Source organism: Chionomys nivalis, chromosome 2 (assembly GCF_950005125.1).
Source record: "Chionomys nivalis chromosome 2, mChiNiv1.1, whole genome shotgun sequence".
In the NCBI taxonomy this organism is placed as follows: Eukaryota; Metazoa; Chordata; class Mammalia; order Rodentia; family Cricetidae; genus Chionomys; species Chionomys nivalis.
In genome coordinates this window covers 77,390,777-77,406,644 of record NC_080087.1, presented here as the reverse complement: position 1 = coordinate 77,406,644, position 15,868 = coordinate 77,390,777, and the positions used below count along the sequence as shown (strand labels likewise).

Genomic DNA, 15,868 nt, shown 5'->3' with positions numbered 1-15,868 from the left:
ACCCATTCACTCATCTATCTATCTATTGATCCATCCATCCATCCATCCATCCATCCATCCATCCATCCATCCATCTTCCCACTCATTCAACCCATCCATCCATGCCTCCTTCTGTCTCTCCATTAATCCACTTCCCACCTGTCCATCATCCATCTACACATTCACAAATCCACCCACCTATTCATCCATCTCCTGATCTAACATTTCATCCACTCTTACTATCATTCATCCATTCACTCACTTCTTTCATCAAACTACCCATCTGTCAGTCAGTCCTTCCCTCCACTTAAACATCCACTCATTTTCCACCCACTATCTATCCGCTGTCTCTTCGCTCATCATCCACCCATTCCACCAACAAAATTTTAGCAGCACTGGGCTGAGTTTCATCTGGGAACACAGCAGGACCAAGACAATCTCACATCACACTGTTAGAGGGCTCACACGTCAATGGCAGAGACAGACTTGCCATCACCAGTCAGTGAAGACACAAGGTGGCTGGCACCATGCTGGGACACCAGGACCATGTGAAATCCTGCATGGGGTTTCCAGCCTGCTGAGTGAGAAGTTGGATGGATAAAGGGATGGTTCATTAAGGATCTAAGGGATGAGCTGACATCGCCTTGGACAAATGGATGGAAAAGTTGTCCAAGCAAAAGGAAGAACCTTCTCTTGCAAAAATAGGTACAGTAGGAGGGATTAAGGGCTGCTGAGGGGACTATAGGGGTCTGGTATGACTCGGTGCCCAGGCGAGGACATCTGTTGTACATCCATTCATTCACCCACATACACACCCGTGCATCAGTGTATCCATTCTTGCGTGTATCCATGCATCCACCCCTGTTCCCTAATCCCTCATTTACTCACCCATTCACCCACCTGTCCATCACCCATCTACCCATTCACAAATCCACCCACCTATCCATCCATCCTCTTACCCACTTTTCCATTCATACACATAAATCCACCCAGCCTTCTGTCCAATTATTCACACAACACACTGGCTGTGGCTGAGTCATTTCACACATTTATACTTGGGCCTTTGCCGTTACTATGAAACCAGCAGAGAATAAGACTTTGGGAATCAATAATGGCTTTACAGAGTTGGGGACACCTGAGCTGAGCCTTGCCAAGGATGATGGAACTACAAAATAAGAATTTATTTTATTTTATTTTTTTTAGTTTTTCGAGGCAGGGTTTCTCTGTAGCTTTGGAGCCTGTCCTGGAACTAGCTCTTGTAGACCAGGCTGGTCTCGAAATCTCAGAGATCCGCCTGCCTCTGCCTCCCGAGTGCTGGGATTAAAGGCATGCACCACCATCGCCCAGAAAGAATTTATCTTAAGAGCTGGAGAGGTGGCTCAGAGATTAAGAGCACTTGTAGCTTTTGCAGAGAACCTGGGTTCGGTTCCCAGTACCAACACGGTGGCTTACAACTATCCATAACTCCAGTTCCAGAGGATCTGATGCCCTCTTCTGGCCTTGATGAGTACTGCATGCACATGGTGCACACATATACAGGCAGGCACAACACTCATATACATAATTAAGTATTTTTAGATTTATTTTTTAACTCTGTGTGTGTGTGCACATGCGTGCTTAGGCATGAATACATGAGTGCAAATGGCTGCAGAAGCCAGAGGAGTTGGATCCCCCAGAGCAAGAGTTACAGGTGATTGCTAGTCACCTGATGTGGTGCTGGGTATTAAACTTATGTCCTGTGGAAGAGCAGGATGTGTTGTTTTTCTCTTTTGGTTTTTAAATCAGGCTCTGTGTAACAGTTCTGGCTGTCCTAGAACTCACTTTGTAGCCCAGGCTGGCCTCTAACTCACAGAGCTCTGCCTGCCTCTGCCTCCGGAGTGCTGGGATTAAAGACATGTGCCACTGTGGTGCCTCCTGGCTCCGGTATGTGCTCTTAACCACTGAGCCACCTCTCTAGCCCCCAAATAAATAATTTTAAAAAGAAGAAGAAAAGAGAATTTAACCTAGAGTGGGGCTAGAATGATAGCTCTATGGTTATAGTACTGGCCATGCAAGTTTTATAACCAGAATTCAGATGCCCGGAGCCTATACAAATGCCCAGTCTTGGAGGAGTGAGACAGAGGATCCTAGAGTAAGCTTCCTAGTGAGACCGGTTATATCGATGAGCTCTGGGTTTGATTGAGAAACCTGCCTCAATGAATACGGTAGAAGGGTGGCTAAGGATGATTCCTGACAGCCATCTCAAGCCTCCACACACACTTGCACACACATGCACACACACACAAACATAGAAAAGAAGGAGAAATTTACTCTCTACTGACATTCGTGCCACACAGGGTGGTTAAAGAAAGGGAGATTCGGGCTGGAGAGATGGGTCAGTGGTTAAGAGCATTGCCTGCTCTTCCAAAGGTCATGAGTTCAATTCCCGGCAACCACATGGTGGCTCACAACCATCTGTAACGAGGTCTGCTGCCCTCTTCTGGTCTGCAAACACACACAGACCGAATATTGTATACATAATAAGTAAATAAATAAATATTAAAAAAAGAAAGGGAGATTCAGCCAAGGGTGCTGGAAAAGACAGTGGTGAGAACCCAAACTAGCGTACTGACACTGACCTTTACCCCAGACGTAGATGTTCCCCCCAGAGTCTCCAGTGACCACATCGCCACCTTCCAAGAAGGTGACACACAGCACATACTTTGGTTTCTCGTGTTTCTACAGTGCAGAAAGAGAGAAGGGGAGGTGTCAGTGTCACCGGACACGTCTGGGTGAGTATACACGCATATTCATACGGAGGCCAGAGGGCAACAATGTTGTTGGTCCTTGGGAGCCATTCACCTTGCTTTTTGCTTCTATTATTATTATTATCATTATTAGTTGTTCAAGACAGGGTTTCTCTGTAGCTTTGCAGCCTATCCTGGAACTCACTCTGTAGTCCAGGTCTTGAACTCACAGAGATTTACTTGCCTCTGCTTCCCAAGTGTTGGGATCAAAAATGTACACCACCACCGCCTGGCTCTTTTTCTTTTTTGTTTTAAATAATTTATTTATTTTTATTTTACAATTTGCATTGGTGTTTTGTCTGCATGCATGTCTGTATAAAGGTGTCAGATCTTGGAGTTACAGACAGTTGTGAGCTGCCATGTGGGTGCTGGGAATTGAACCCAGGTTCTCTGGAAGAGCAGTCAGTGCTCTTAACCTCTGAGTCATTGCTCCAGTTTGCCCATTTATTTATTTATTTATTTATTTATTTATTTATTTATTTATTTTTGTTTGTTTGTTTGTTTGTTTGTTTGTTTTTTATGCACAGAGTTGTACTATGTAGTCTTGGACGGCCTTGAACTCATACAGATCTAACTGCCTCTGCCTCCAGTTGCCGGGATGCAGGGTTTAAAGGAGTGTTGACATCACACCTGGTATGCTGATTTGGTTTTGAAAAAAAAATCTCATTATGCTTTTTATTTATTCTATATGATTATTTGGTATATGGGTGTATGTATGGACACACTCGTGCCAGCATGTACTTGTGGAGGTCACAGGACAACGGTGGGAGTCAGTTTTCTCCTGTGATGTATGTTCCAGGGATTGTCAGGCTTTGGGGCGAGCACTTTTAACTGCTGAACCATCTTGCCTATGTAACTTTGTTTTTCTTTAGATTTTTATTTTAATTATCTAAAAATTGTGTGTGTGTGCACACGCGCACGTGTGTGGGCACATGCCAGTGAGTACAGGTGCCTGCAGAAGCGGGCGCTGGATTCCTGGGAGCTTCCTGATATGGATGCTGGGAACTTGAGTCTCCACCAGAAGACTTTGCATGTTTGACGACCCAGAGATCCATCAAACCTGGCTCCCCTCACCTTCTTTTTGAGACATGGTCTCTCACTGGAATTCCAGGGCTTGCCAAGTAGGCGATGTTGGCAGACCAGTGGGCCAAGGATCCGCCAGTTTTCATCTCCCCAGCGCTGGGATTATAAACACATGCCATCCTACCTGGCTTGTACTGTGTGCGTGTGCTCACATGTGTGTGCACGTGTGCACATGTGGAGTTGGTGTCAGATGTCTTTCTCGATTGCTCTCCATGTATTTCTATTGAAGCAGGAGCTCTCGCTGAACCTGGAGTTAACAGGTTCAGCTACTCTAGCTAGCTAACTTGCCCTGGGAGTCCTCTCTGTCCCCTCCCAAGGGCTGTAGGTACGCCACCATGCTCACTTGGTTGGGGACTCCAGAACCATGTACTCATGGTAAACACTTTATCCGCCGAGTCCCCTCTCCCTGCAGTTCCTCTCTGACTCCCCAGTCATGCGGGCATCTCCATTAGAGCATCTGTGCTCTCAGCCACTGGACCCTCACACACCAAAGCTCACCAGGATCCCCTCTCAGAGGGGTGAAGAAACTCAGGCTTGGCAGTGTCCCCACACGGCTACCCCTGGAGCCCTCCACCCACACGGCTACCCCTGGAGCCCTCCACCCACACGGCTACCCCTGGAGCCCTCCACCCACACGGCTACCCCTGGAGCCCTCCACCCACACGGCTACCCCTGGAGCCCTCCACCCACACGGCTACCCCTGGAGCCCTCCACCCACACGGCTACCCCTGGAGCCCTCCACCCACACGGCTACCCCTGGAGCCCTCCACCCACACGGCTACCCCTGGAGCCCTCCACCCACACGGCTACCCCTGGAGCCCTCCAGACTGTCTATCCCACTGGGTATTCCTGCCTGGCCCTCCACCAATCCCCGGCACTCACCTCAAACAAGCCCTGCCTCTTGCTCAGGCTTCCTCCTTCTATGCTCCAGAAGTATATGTGGGACTTGCCACAGGTGATGAGCAGGCTGGGATCAGTGGGGTGGAAGGTGGCCACCAGCACGGCCTCATTGGAGCACTTTGAGGAGGTCAGGACAGATTCTGAATGAGGACTTAAAAGCCACCAGGACTACCACGCCTTACCCATCCCATAGGACTGCCCTGTGAGCCCGCTTGCAGGAACAGGGAGTATACCAGCAGGCCCTTTGGGAGCCTCTAGTCTGTGTTACACACGAGGCTGAGCACTTATAAAACTCATTTCATCCCATGGTCCTCTGGGAGGCGAGGCCCCTCAGTGCTTCCCTCGTAGATGAGGTTCAGGGAATAAACACTTGCTAAGGCTGCATTACAGCAGTGTCTAGAACCCAGGTCACAAGTCTAATTCCTGACACCATCTCTTACCCCTTATCCCTCATCCTTCCGAAAGAGGGGCCCCCATCTCAGCGCAGGCATGTGATTATAGGCAAATATCTTATCTCCTGATCATGTCTCCCCCCCCCACCCCCCCCCTTGAGACTGAGGCTCACCACGTAGCCCTGGCTGGGCTGGAACTCACTATGTAGACCATGTTTTCTTGCACTCACAGAAATCCACCTGCCTCCCAAGTGCTGGGATTAAAGGCATGAGCCACTATGCCTGGTTAGCTCTCTTTTTCTTGTGACAGGGTCTTGTTATGTAGCCCAGACTAGACTCCAACTCATGATCAGCTTCCCCCTGTATTCTGGGATTCATACCACAGCTAACTTTGTGCTGAGCCCCATCCATGATGCCCAGTCTTCCACCTCCTGTGAGGAGGACACCACTGTTGACCTCATTTTCCACCGGAAGGACCCAACGCTCACAGAGCAGGTGCCGTCGGCACAGTCATCCAACAGATGACACCAAAGCCCCCATTTAAGATGAGTCTGGTTGCAGATTCCCAACCGTATGGCCCAGCATGTCCTGAGGGGACATGAAAGGCAAGCCTTCTCACCTTGCTATCCACCACCTTGCTCTCCTTGGCCCAGTCCCACACGGAGAGCACATGATCATTGGATTCGTCCACTGCACAGAGCAGGTTGCCCCCATTCTGTGGAAGACAGAGGGGTGGGTTAGGATACCTTCCCCCCACCCCACTCCGGCTCATTCACCCAGCTGCCTGTGCAAAGACCTTCACAAGCATGACATAGAAAGCACATTTGTGTTGATCAGTGTTGATAGAGTCATCCGGGAAGGCAGTCTCAATGAGGAGCTGTCTGGATCAGGCTGGTCTCCTGGCATGTTTGAGGGGCATTACCTGGGTTATCTTGAGATAGGAGGAACCGCCCACTGTGGGCAGCACCATTCCGTAGGCAGGGGAATCTGAACTGTGGAAAAAGTGAGCTGGGCACCAGCATGGGTGCATATTTGAACTCACTGCTCTCCACTGCGGACTGTGGGAGCAACGCCAGCTGCTTCGAGCTCCTAGTTCCTCACCTTCCCTTTGTCTGTTAAGTGGCTTTGCTCAGGCTATTTTATCACAGTACCCAGAAATAAAAGTAAGACAATACTAGTAAAGTATTTTTACCCTACATAAGAACAATATTTTAGCTGGGTGGTGGTGGCACAGCACTCAGGAGGCAGAGGCAGGTGGATCTCTAAGTTCAAGGCCAGAAATAGTCTACAGAGTGAGTTCTAGGACAGCCAGAGCTACAGAGACCCTGTCTTGAAAAATCCAAAATAATATATCTTATTTTGTGTGATAGTGGGGATGGAACCTGCCATACACAAGGCAGGGGCTCTACTAATGAGACCTAGTCCTCATCCATCTTTGCTTGACAAAGGGTCTCACTTGATTGTGCAGGATGTGAGCTGGTGAGATGGCTCAGTAAGTAAGAGTGTTTGCTGCCAAACCTTACGATCTGAGTTCAATCCCCAGGACTCATATGATGGAAGAAGAGAACTGGCTTCTGTGAGCTGTCTTCTGACCTCCACACATGCGGTGCACATGTATGTGCCACAAACACAAAATGAATAAATACATTTAAATTTTTCTTTTTTAAAAAAAGATTTAGGTATTCATTTATTTTATGTATATGAGTCTTCTGTTTTCATGCCCACCAGAAGAAGGAATCTGATCCCATTACAGATGGTTGTGAGCCATTATGTAGTTGCTTGGAGTTGAACTAAAGACTTTGGAAGAGCAGTCAGTGCTCTTAACCACTGAGACATCTCTCCAGCTCCCACACTTAGAATTCTTGTTGACCCCATCTACTCTGCACTATCACAGAATGAGGGATGCTGAAACAAGTCTTCCCATTGCTTTTTCTTCCCCTCCCCATTTGGTGCTGGAAATGGAATTAGGGCAGTGTGCAGGCTTGGCAAGTGCTCTGCTGCTGGACCACACCCCCATCCCTGGAATGGCTTTTACATGAAATCCAGCCATTATCAAAGTTGGCCGTGGACTTGGATGGGTGGGGCTGGCGAGCTGGCTCAGTGGGTAATGGTGCCAGCCGCCAAGCCTACCTAAGTTCCACCCCTGGGACGACCCTCATGGCAGGAGAAGAGAAGAAATTCCCAGCAGTTTTTCTTGATCTCCACAGGAATGCTGGGGCACTGTGTGTATGTACATGTGCCAGCACACCCGCAATAGATAAATAAGTGTTTAAGAAAAGAGAATGTAAGTTGATTTGGGGAAGGATAGCCGCAGGTCCTCGGTGAATGAGCGTGGGCTAGGCACAGTGACAGAGACATTGAAAAATATCAGAACGGGCTCATTATTTTACATGCTAACTTTAAAAATAAAAGCAAGCCGGGCGGTGGTGGCGCACGCCTTTAATCCCAGCACTTGGGAGGCAGAGGCAGGTGGATCTCTGTGAGTTCGAGACCAGCCTGGTCTACAAGAGCTAGTTCCAGGACAGGCTCCAAAACCACAGAGAAACCCTGTCTCGAAAAACCAAAAAAAAAAAATAAATAAAAATAAAAGCAAAACCGGGGGTTAGAGAGACGTGCAGTGGTTAAAAGTGCTTGCTGCTCTTCCAGAGGACCCAGGTTCGATTCCCAGCACCCATGTTAGATGGCTCACAACAGCCTGTAACTCCCGCTCCAGGGCATCTGTGCTGTTTCCTGGATATGGATGCAGGTACCCACACATAGATGAGAACAACCAAAAATAAATCCTTTAAAAAATACAAAGCCAGGCACTTGGGAGGCAGGCGGATCTCTGTGAGTTCAAGGCCAGCCTGGTCTACACAATGAGTTTCAGAGCAGCCAGAGCTACAATAGTGAGACCCTGTCTCAAAATAATTTTAATAAAATGATAATAATAAAAAGAAATAGATTAGCCTGATGTTTTGTTGTTGTGTTTTGAGACAGGGTTTCACTGTGCAGCCTGGCTAGCCTGGAACTGGATATATAATCAAGGTTCGCCTGAACTCACAGCGATCCTTCAGTTTCTGCCTCCTAAGAAGGCCAATATTAAAGGCATATCCCACCACACCCAACTGAGCTGTGGTTTTGAGACAAAGTCTCATATAGCCAAGGCTCCTCCTGCCTTGTTCTCTACACTGTGGGGATCATGAACATGTACCCCACAAACCCAGTGTTTATTAAACTATCTTTGGGGAGTAGAATTTTTGTTTTTCCCAATCCACCTGCAACACTTTCAAATAAAATTATCATTCAAAAAAAAAAAAACCCAATCAATCACGGGAATGGAAGAGGAGGGCAGTTGTATCAACACCGAAGTGCTCCACAAATTCCAGGAAGATTATTTTAACTTCTGCTTTGATGGGGGAAGTGGATGGTGCAAGGCCCTCAGTGCTGGGATTGAAACCTTGAGAGATAAGGAACTTTCCAGAATGCTCAGGCAAAAATAACCCAACGGGAGTCAGCCAATGGAGAAGAAGGGTGTGCTGTGATTCCGGTGTACTGTGCCACGTGCTGGGCTCTGGGTCACAGGCCTGAGGCCCCAAGGCCTGGAACTTGAAGGAGTGTATGACCTCATTGTGATGTCATAATGATGTATAATCTCCCCCCATAGGAAAGTACTTTCTGAAGGAAGTAGGCCAAAGACTTACGGATTTGGAGAAAGCCACACAGCACACAGCTCTGTCAAACACCCCCAGGCCCAGGACATGTAGGGTAGACAGGGAAACTGAGTCCCAGACACGCACATGGGGTGGCAGAGGCTGCAGAAAAGAGAAGCGCAGTTACTTTGGGGGGGGGGCTAGTTTCCATTAGTCCCTCTGTTCAGTGCCTACTCCCCACAGATACCTTGCCTTCCTTTGTGGTGCCTGCCACCTGTCCTGTGGCAATGGTGACCATATCCGGGTGGACAGCCAGACTGGGGGCAGAGAAACAGAGGAAGAACATTCAGCAATGGGGAGGGAAAAACTCACAGGGGCAGTGAGCCTTCCTCAGCAGGTTAAACTGTTCGCTCGACAAACATGAATTGTAAAAATGTTTACCAGACATGGTGGCACAAGTCTTTAATCCCAGCACTCAGGAGGCAGGAGCAGGAGGATCTCTGTGAGTTTGAGGCCAGCCTGGCCTACAGAGTGAGTTCCAGGACAACCAGGACTACACAGAGAAACCCTGTCTGGAAAACCAAAAAAAGAAAAAAAGAAAGAAAAAATTCTTTCATTTGTTTATTGAAACAGTGTCTGATGAAGCCCAGGCTGCCAACTGGCTGCACAGCTGAGAATGACGTTGAACTTCTGACCTTCCTGACTCCACCCAGCTCAGGCATGTCCTAAAAACAGTGGCTACAAAAACATTAAATCCCAACACGGAAATACCTGAAATGCTGGGTCACTTTCTTCAAAGAAGCAAAAACTTGGAAAAATGGGTGAGGGCATCAGTCTATCTGATACTGACAACTCTCAGATATGTTATACAATCCCGGCACTCAGGAGGCTGAGGCAGGAGAGTCATGAGTTCAAGGCCAGCTTTGGCTGCACCGTAGGTTCCAGGCCAGCCTGGGCTAAGTAGAGACCCTGCCACAAAAAAGAAAATAAAAGCTCGTGTGCTAGAGAGAGAACTCAGTGGAAGGGAACTTGCTGTTCTCCCAGAGGACCTGGATTTGGCTCCTAGCACCCACACTGGGCAGCTGATAACCTGTTGTAATTACGGATAAACTATGGGGACATTACACAAACATGGTATACGTACAAACAGGCACATACACACACGTACACACTTAAAAAAACAAAACAAAACAAAAAAAACACCATAGTGACTGGAGAGATGACTCAGTGGTTCAGGGCACCGGCAGCTCTTCCAGAGGACCTGGGTTCAATTCCCAGCACCCACATGGCATCTCACAACTGTCTGTAACTTTAATGTCCCAGGGGATCTGACACCCTCACACAGACATACATGCAGACAAAACACCAATGCACATTAAGAAAAAAAAGATAAACACTATATACGCTTATTTCCCCACTAGTTTCCACCCGGGGTAGCAGGTGCTCTCACTGTGCAGAGTTGGCACTGCTCCACACTCCATGTTGGCAGCCATGTGGAAAGAGCCCCAGGAGGTACAGATTGGATCAACGCCCAAGCCTGGGTTCTTCCCTAACTCACCATTTGATGTCGTCGTTGTGCCCCAGGTAGTGTCGTTGTCTCTGCTCTTCCACACTGTACAGCACAGCCACGGAAGCCACAAAGTACACCACCTCCCCGGTGGGCAGGAGGTAAAGGTTAGCTCTGCAGTCCCGGCCTCGATAGCCATAGCTGCAGACGCCCAGGGCTGGGTTAAGGAACCTGTTCCGTACCTCTTGGCTTAACGGGAGTCATAAGGCCACTGGAATGTTTTCCTGTCTCCACCCCACCTCTGCAGGGTGAACCATAGTATTCCCAAAATATAAGTTCCCGTTTGTGTGTTTGTATATGAGCTTACATTCACAACCGTAGAAAGCTGTCGAGGCTAGAGGTTGGGTGTGCTCCCCAGCTGTCGAGGCTAGAGGCTGGGTGTGCTCCCCAACTGCAGAGGCTAGAGGTTGGGTGTGCTCCCCAACTGCAGAGGCTAGAGGTTGGGTGTGCTCCCCAGCTGTCGAGGCTAGAGGCTGGGTGTGCTCCCCAACTGCAGAGGCTAGAAGTTGGGTGTGCTCCCCAGCTGTAGAGGCTAGAGGTTGGGTGTGCTCCCCAGCTGTCAAGGTTAGAAGTTGGGTGTGCTCCCCAGCTGTCGAGGTTAGAGGTTGGGTGTGCTCCCCAGCTGTCGAGGTTAGAGGTTGGGTGTGCTCCCCAGCTGCTTCCCACCTTTTTATTCATTTTTTCACCTTCATTTGACACAAGTGTCTTTTGCTGGACCTGGAGTTCACAGATTCAGCTAGACTGGCTGGCCAGCAAGCCCCAGGGAATCTTCCTGTGTCTACCCCACCCAGTGCTGGGACTGTAGCACAAGCATGTCTCATCTTTCTATGGTGCTGAGGATGGAACTCGAGTCTCCACGCTTGCACACCAAGCACTTTCTAACTGAGCTCTCTCCACAGCCCTGTTTGCTTGTAAACACTATACTACAAAGTAGCACAGATCAGCCTTTCAGCTGGCAGCAATCCTGCTGCCTCAACTTCCGCAGGGTTGCAATTACAGTCTAAAGTCACCACGCTTTGCTAGGTCCCCAACTTGACCCTCCCCATCAACTGTGGCAATTATGGATGAAATATGGATTTTTACAAATGTGATTAGGATCTCAGGATCCTACATGATATGCATAGGCCCTAAACCTAGTAACAGTGCCTTATGAGAAAAGAGAGCTGGTTGTGGGAATTACACTTGTAATTTTAGCACTTAGAAGGCTAAGGCAAGAGATAAACTTACCTAGAGATAAACTACCTTACCTTAACTCCATGAGTGAGAGACTAGGAGGTGGAGCCCCTGCCTAGAATCCCCCAGTGAGGAACTGGGAGTGTGGCTCAGTAGTAGAGCCCCTGCCTAGGATCCCCCAGTGAGAGGCTGGAGTATGGCTGAGTGGTAGAGCCCCTGCCTAGAATCCCCCAGTGAGGGGCTGGGGTGTGGCTCAGTGGTAGAGCCCCTGCCTAGAATCCCCAGTGAGAGGCTGGAGTATGGCTGAGTGGTAGAGCCCCTGCCTAGAATCCCCCAGTGAGGGGCTGGGGTGTGGCTCAGTGGTAGAGCCCCTGCCTAGAATCCCCCAGTGAGGGGCTGGGGCGTGGCTCAGTAGCTTGTATAGCACTTACCTGAATTCTATCCATCTCTATGCGTGGTTCTTGAACTATAGAGCCAGCATCTCTAAAAAATGTTCTTGCCTGTATATGTGTGTTGTATGCACACATATTTGCATAAGTGTGTGTGTACATCTGTGGCTGTCTGATTTAACTTTGGATGTTTTCCTCAGTCACTCTCATTTTCATTCAGGCAGGGACGCTAACTGAATCCAGAGTTTAGTTCCAGCTAGCTAGCTTGCTTGCCCCTGCAATCATGACTCTACCTCATGATCACAGGCTACCACCATGCCCACCCGGCATTTATGAGTGTGCAGAGAATCAGAACTCCAATCCTCATGCTTGTGAAACAAGAGCATTATCCAACAAACCATCTAAAATGCAGCCTCCCAAGCCCTGCCTATTACCCATAATCCCACAGTCCTGGGTCAAAAATACAGTTTTCAGAGGAAACAACCAACTGAGGCACAGGGAGGAAGGTGACTTCTCCACGGTCACAGTCAGCCAGAAGAAGGACAGACAGTTCCAGTTCACCCCCTAAGGCTGTTTTCTGTTTCCCAAGCAGTTCAAACTCACTGCAGCCGCCCAGTCATTATACCATAGCATCCTTAGTCCGGAAGGTTTTTCCTTTAATTCTTCTCTGGCTGGTTCCTGGGTGTTGGATTCTCAGCCCAAATGTTTTTTTTTTTTTTTTTTTTTTTGAGAACTGTGACTCCCTGATATGACAGCCCTCCACCACTGAAAGCTTCTCATAGAAATATTTTTTATAGCTGAGCGGTGATGGCACACGCCTTTAATCCCAGCACTCAGGAGGCAGAGGCAGGAGGATCTCTGTGAGTTCAAGGCTGGCCTGGTCTACAGAGAGAGTTCTAGGACAGCCGGGGCTACCCAATGTGCCCCAGCCCCCAACTCTCCACTCCTAAGCTGAGTTCTGTGAAGACCATCCACAGGGAAACAGATCCTGGTGGCTGACAACTATCTGATTGATACCCAAGAGCCGGGTGGGGTGATGCGCTCTTACCCTGCAGTCCCAGGTCTTGGAAGGTGCAGGCAGGGAAGATCAAGTGCTAAGGATCGTCCTTGACTAACAGGGAGTTCAACAACCTATCTCACAAGCAAGTGCCAAATATTCCCTGGATGAGTAACTCACAGAAGTCATTGCAGCCACTCTGTTTCTTTCTCTGGACTCCCTGAGCTGATCCCCACCTCCCCCAAACGGGCCTGAGAGACCCCTGCCTCAGGCCCCTCTCTCCCGAAAGTCCCTCACTGAGATTTACCATCTTCCAAGAGGGCAGACAGCATAGCCAAAGGATACACCCAGTCTAGCCTTAGGCGGCTGGAGGGCAGCTCAGAGCGGGTGTCCAGGTTATAGGCGGGTGCCACCTCGTCTGGGATCAGCATGGGCACCGGGCGGCCTCTCAGAAACATCTTCACAGACCCCTCCTCTGCCAAAACAGCCTCAGAGGTCAGGTTCCACCCAGCCCCTAGGCCTGTCTCCTAGTAATGTTACTAAGGTCGTTATTGTTATTTGAGACAGGGTCTCTACAGCTGGCCTGGAATTCTCTGTGTAGCCCAGGCTGGCATGGAACTCAAGGTGATCCTTGTGACTCAGATTCCCAAGTGCTGGGATTACAAGTGTGAGCCGCCACAGCCAGTTCATTGTATATAGACAGGATCTCTTTATGTATCCCGAGCTAGCCGTCCTTCAACTCCAAAACGCCTTCAGCCTCCCAAATGCTGGGTTCCTGGCTTTGACCACACCTCCCTCCCTCTGCCCCCTTTTCCCACCCCTTTCTCTCTTCCTTTCTCTCTCTTTCTTTTTCTTTTTAACTGGTGGATAAAATGAAGCCAGATAGGCAAAGGCTCAGTAGCCAGGACCCCAGGTCTTTGGCAGGCTACAGTCAGTGAAACCACGCCCACCCTCCCCACTCACCCATGCTGAAGATAACTTCTTTGGTTTTCCTGTCAGGAAAAGATGCAGGGGAAAAAGAGAGAGAGGGGAGGGAAGAAAATGGGTGTTTTAGCAAGCAGATAAGATAGGAGAGGAAGCACCCCTCAAACCCCTTGGCTCTGCGGGTCTCCAACGAATAACCAGGCGAGTCAGGAGCGGAGCGCTACCTCTCTGCAGGCCCTGTGCTTTGCTCGTTAGAGCTTGAAGAGCCTAAGACACAGGCCCAGAGAGGCAGAGACCGCCAAGGGTCACAAAGTACGAAGCGGCAGGCTCGCGATCCTGGAAGACTGGAGTCACTAGAGACCCTCCCTCCCAAGGGGCAAAATGCTCCCAGCGTCCCTCGCCTCTCTCCCCCAGTACCCCAAACTTCAAGCAGTCAGGAAAGCAATGAAATGTTCAGAGGAAGGGGCGTGTCTCCACCTCCTCTGCCAGAAGAGAGAAAGGACAGGAGGGGGGGGGGCTACGAGAGGGTCTCACCCAGTTCCAAAACTACTCATGGCGGCGGCTGGCGGAGTTTCGGGTCGGAGGTGGAGCTGGGACCGGCCCCGCCGCTTCCGGCCCTGGGAGGCGCCGGCGCCACCGCCCCTGCCCCGCCCCCCACAGCGGACCCCTGCAGGCGCCAGGTGCCACCCGGTCTAATAGCCCGGCCCACGGAGTCCAGACACCAAGCCCTTTGGATAGGGTGAAGGGTGGGTGAAGATTGACCACATAGACTCAGAGACGCGCTTGCCTGAGCTCAGATCTCCCCTCTTTCTAGAAGTATGAACTAGTTGCCCAACCTCTAAAACAACGGTTTCCTCGTTTCAAAAAACGGGAATAGAAAAACCACACTTCCCAGGGCGATTGAGAGGTTGATAGTGGCTAATATACGCAAGTGTCTGACCCAGGGCGTGTTTATTATTATTTCAGACGATTTGAGACCTGTTTCAGACTTGCCATAGTCTACTCTCAAGTCCTGGCCACTCCTGCTGTGGCATGGTTCCACCCTTACACCTTGACTCCGCCCCTAGCTACCTGACCACCACGCCCACCCACCCGTTAGTCCTGGACTGGCTCTGATTTTGTCCGTGTCTGTCTCTATTAAGAGAGAGTCTCAAGTAGCCCAGGCTGGCCTCAAATTCGGTAAGTAGCCGAGTATGACTATGAACTCCTTTCCTCCCGTCTCCTCTTACCAAGTCCTGGGATCAGAGTCATGACCCCCTCTTGAAATTTCTTTCTTTCTTTCTTTCTTTCTTTCTTTCTTTCTTTCTTTCTTTCTATATTTATTTATTTATTTATTTATTTATTTATTTATTTATTTATTTATTTATTTGTAAATTTGAGACTGGGTTTCACTGTAATCCAGGCTGGACTGAACGCACAATGTAATCGTGTAACCCAGTCTGGCTTTGAACTCGGGCACTCCCCTTGCCTCAGCTTCTGCTGTAATTTACAAGCTTAAACCATGGCCACTCCCGGCTTCCCTCTTAATTAATAACGGATAGCTGTCCCACCTCTTTTTTTTGGGGGGGGTCATTAGGCATTCTGATTCCATCAATTTCGCAGGACCCGCTCCAAGCTATCCCCAAGTTCTCCAAGTCACTTCCATAAGGTTGGGCCACGCCTACTTACAGCCCCGCCCAATCCTAACCCACACCCACTTATACCAAGTAGCTTCTACCCAAGTAGGGTTCCCTTCTGTCCCCCACTCTAGATTTCGATTCTACCACGCTAATTCCACTAACACACCCAAATTCCAACCACGCCCCTACCTCTGATTTTTACACTCCCCACAGAAACTCTGAGTCTTGAGCCCTGACTCCACCCTGAGAATCAAAGGGAACTTTTTTTTATCTTAATAGCCACACCCATGCGCCTGGCTCCTCCCTAGCTTCCTCTATCAACCCTTAGACCGTGCAGGCCTTCTTAGGTTCCAGTTCCGTTTTCCAATGCTGACTGGGCTCCCAATATTAGTTCCACCCCTCCAGGCTTTCCTTTTTGACCAGGCTA

General features: G+C 49.4%; 1 protein-coding gene across 1 annotated transcript in view; it reads right to left on the bottom strand.

The window, feature by feature from the left end:
• Eml2 (EMAP like 2) overlaps positions 1–15,868 on the bottom strand; it is a 30,428-nt gene that overhangs the window by 11,054 nt on the left and 3,506 nt on the right. Inside the window, 8 exon segments of the mRNA XM_057759322.1 lie at positions 2,598–2,697; positions 4,731–4,865; positions 5,760–5,855; positions 8,824–8,934; positions 9,020–9,089; positions 10,331–10,480; positions 13,244–13,373; positions 13,862–13,890. Of these exon segments, the coding sequence (XP_057615305.1) occupies positions 2,598–2,697; positions 4,731–4,865; positions 5,760–5,855; positions 8,824–8,934; positions 9,020–9,089; positions 10,331–10,480; positions 13,244–13,373; positions 13,862–13,890 (821 nt within the window).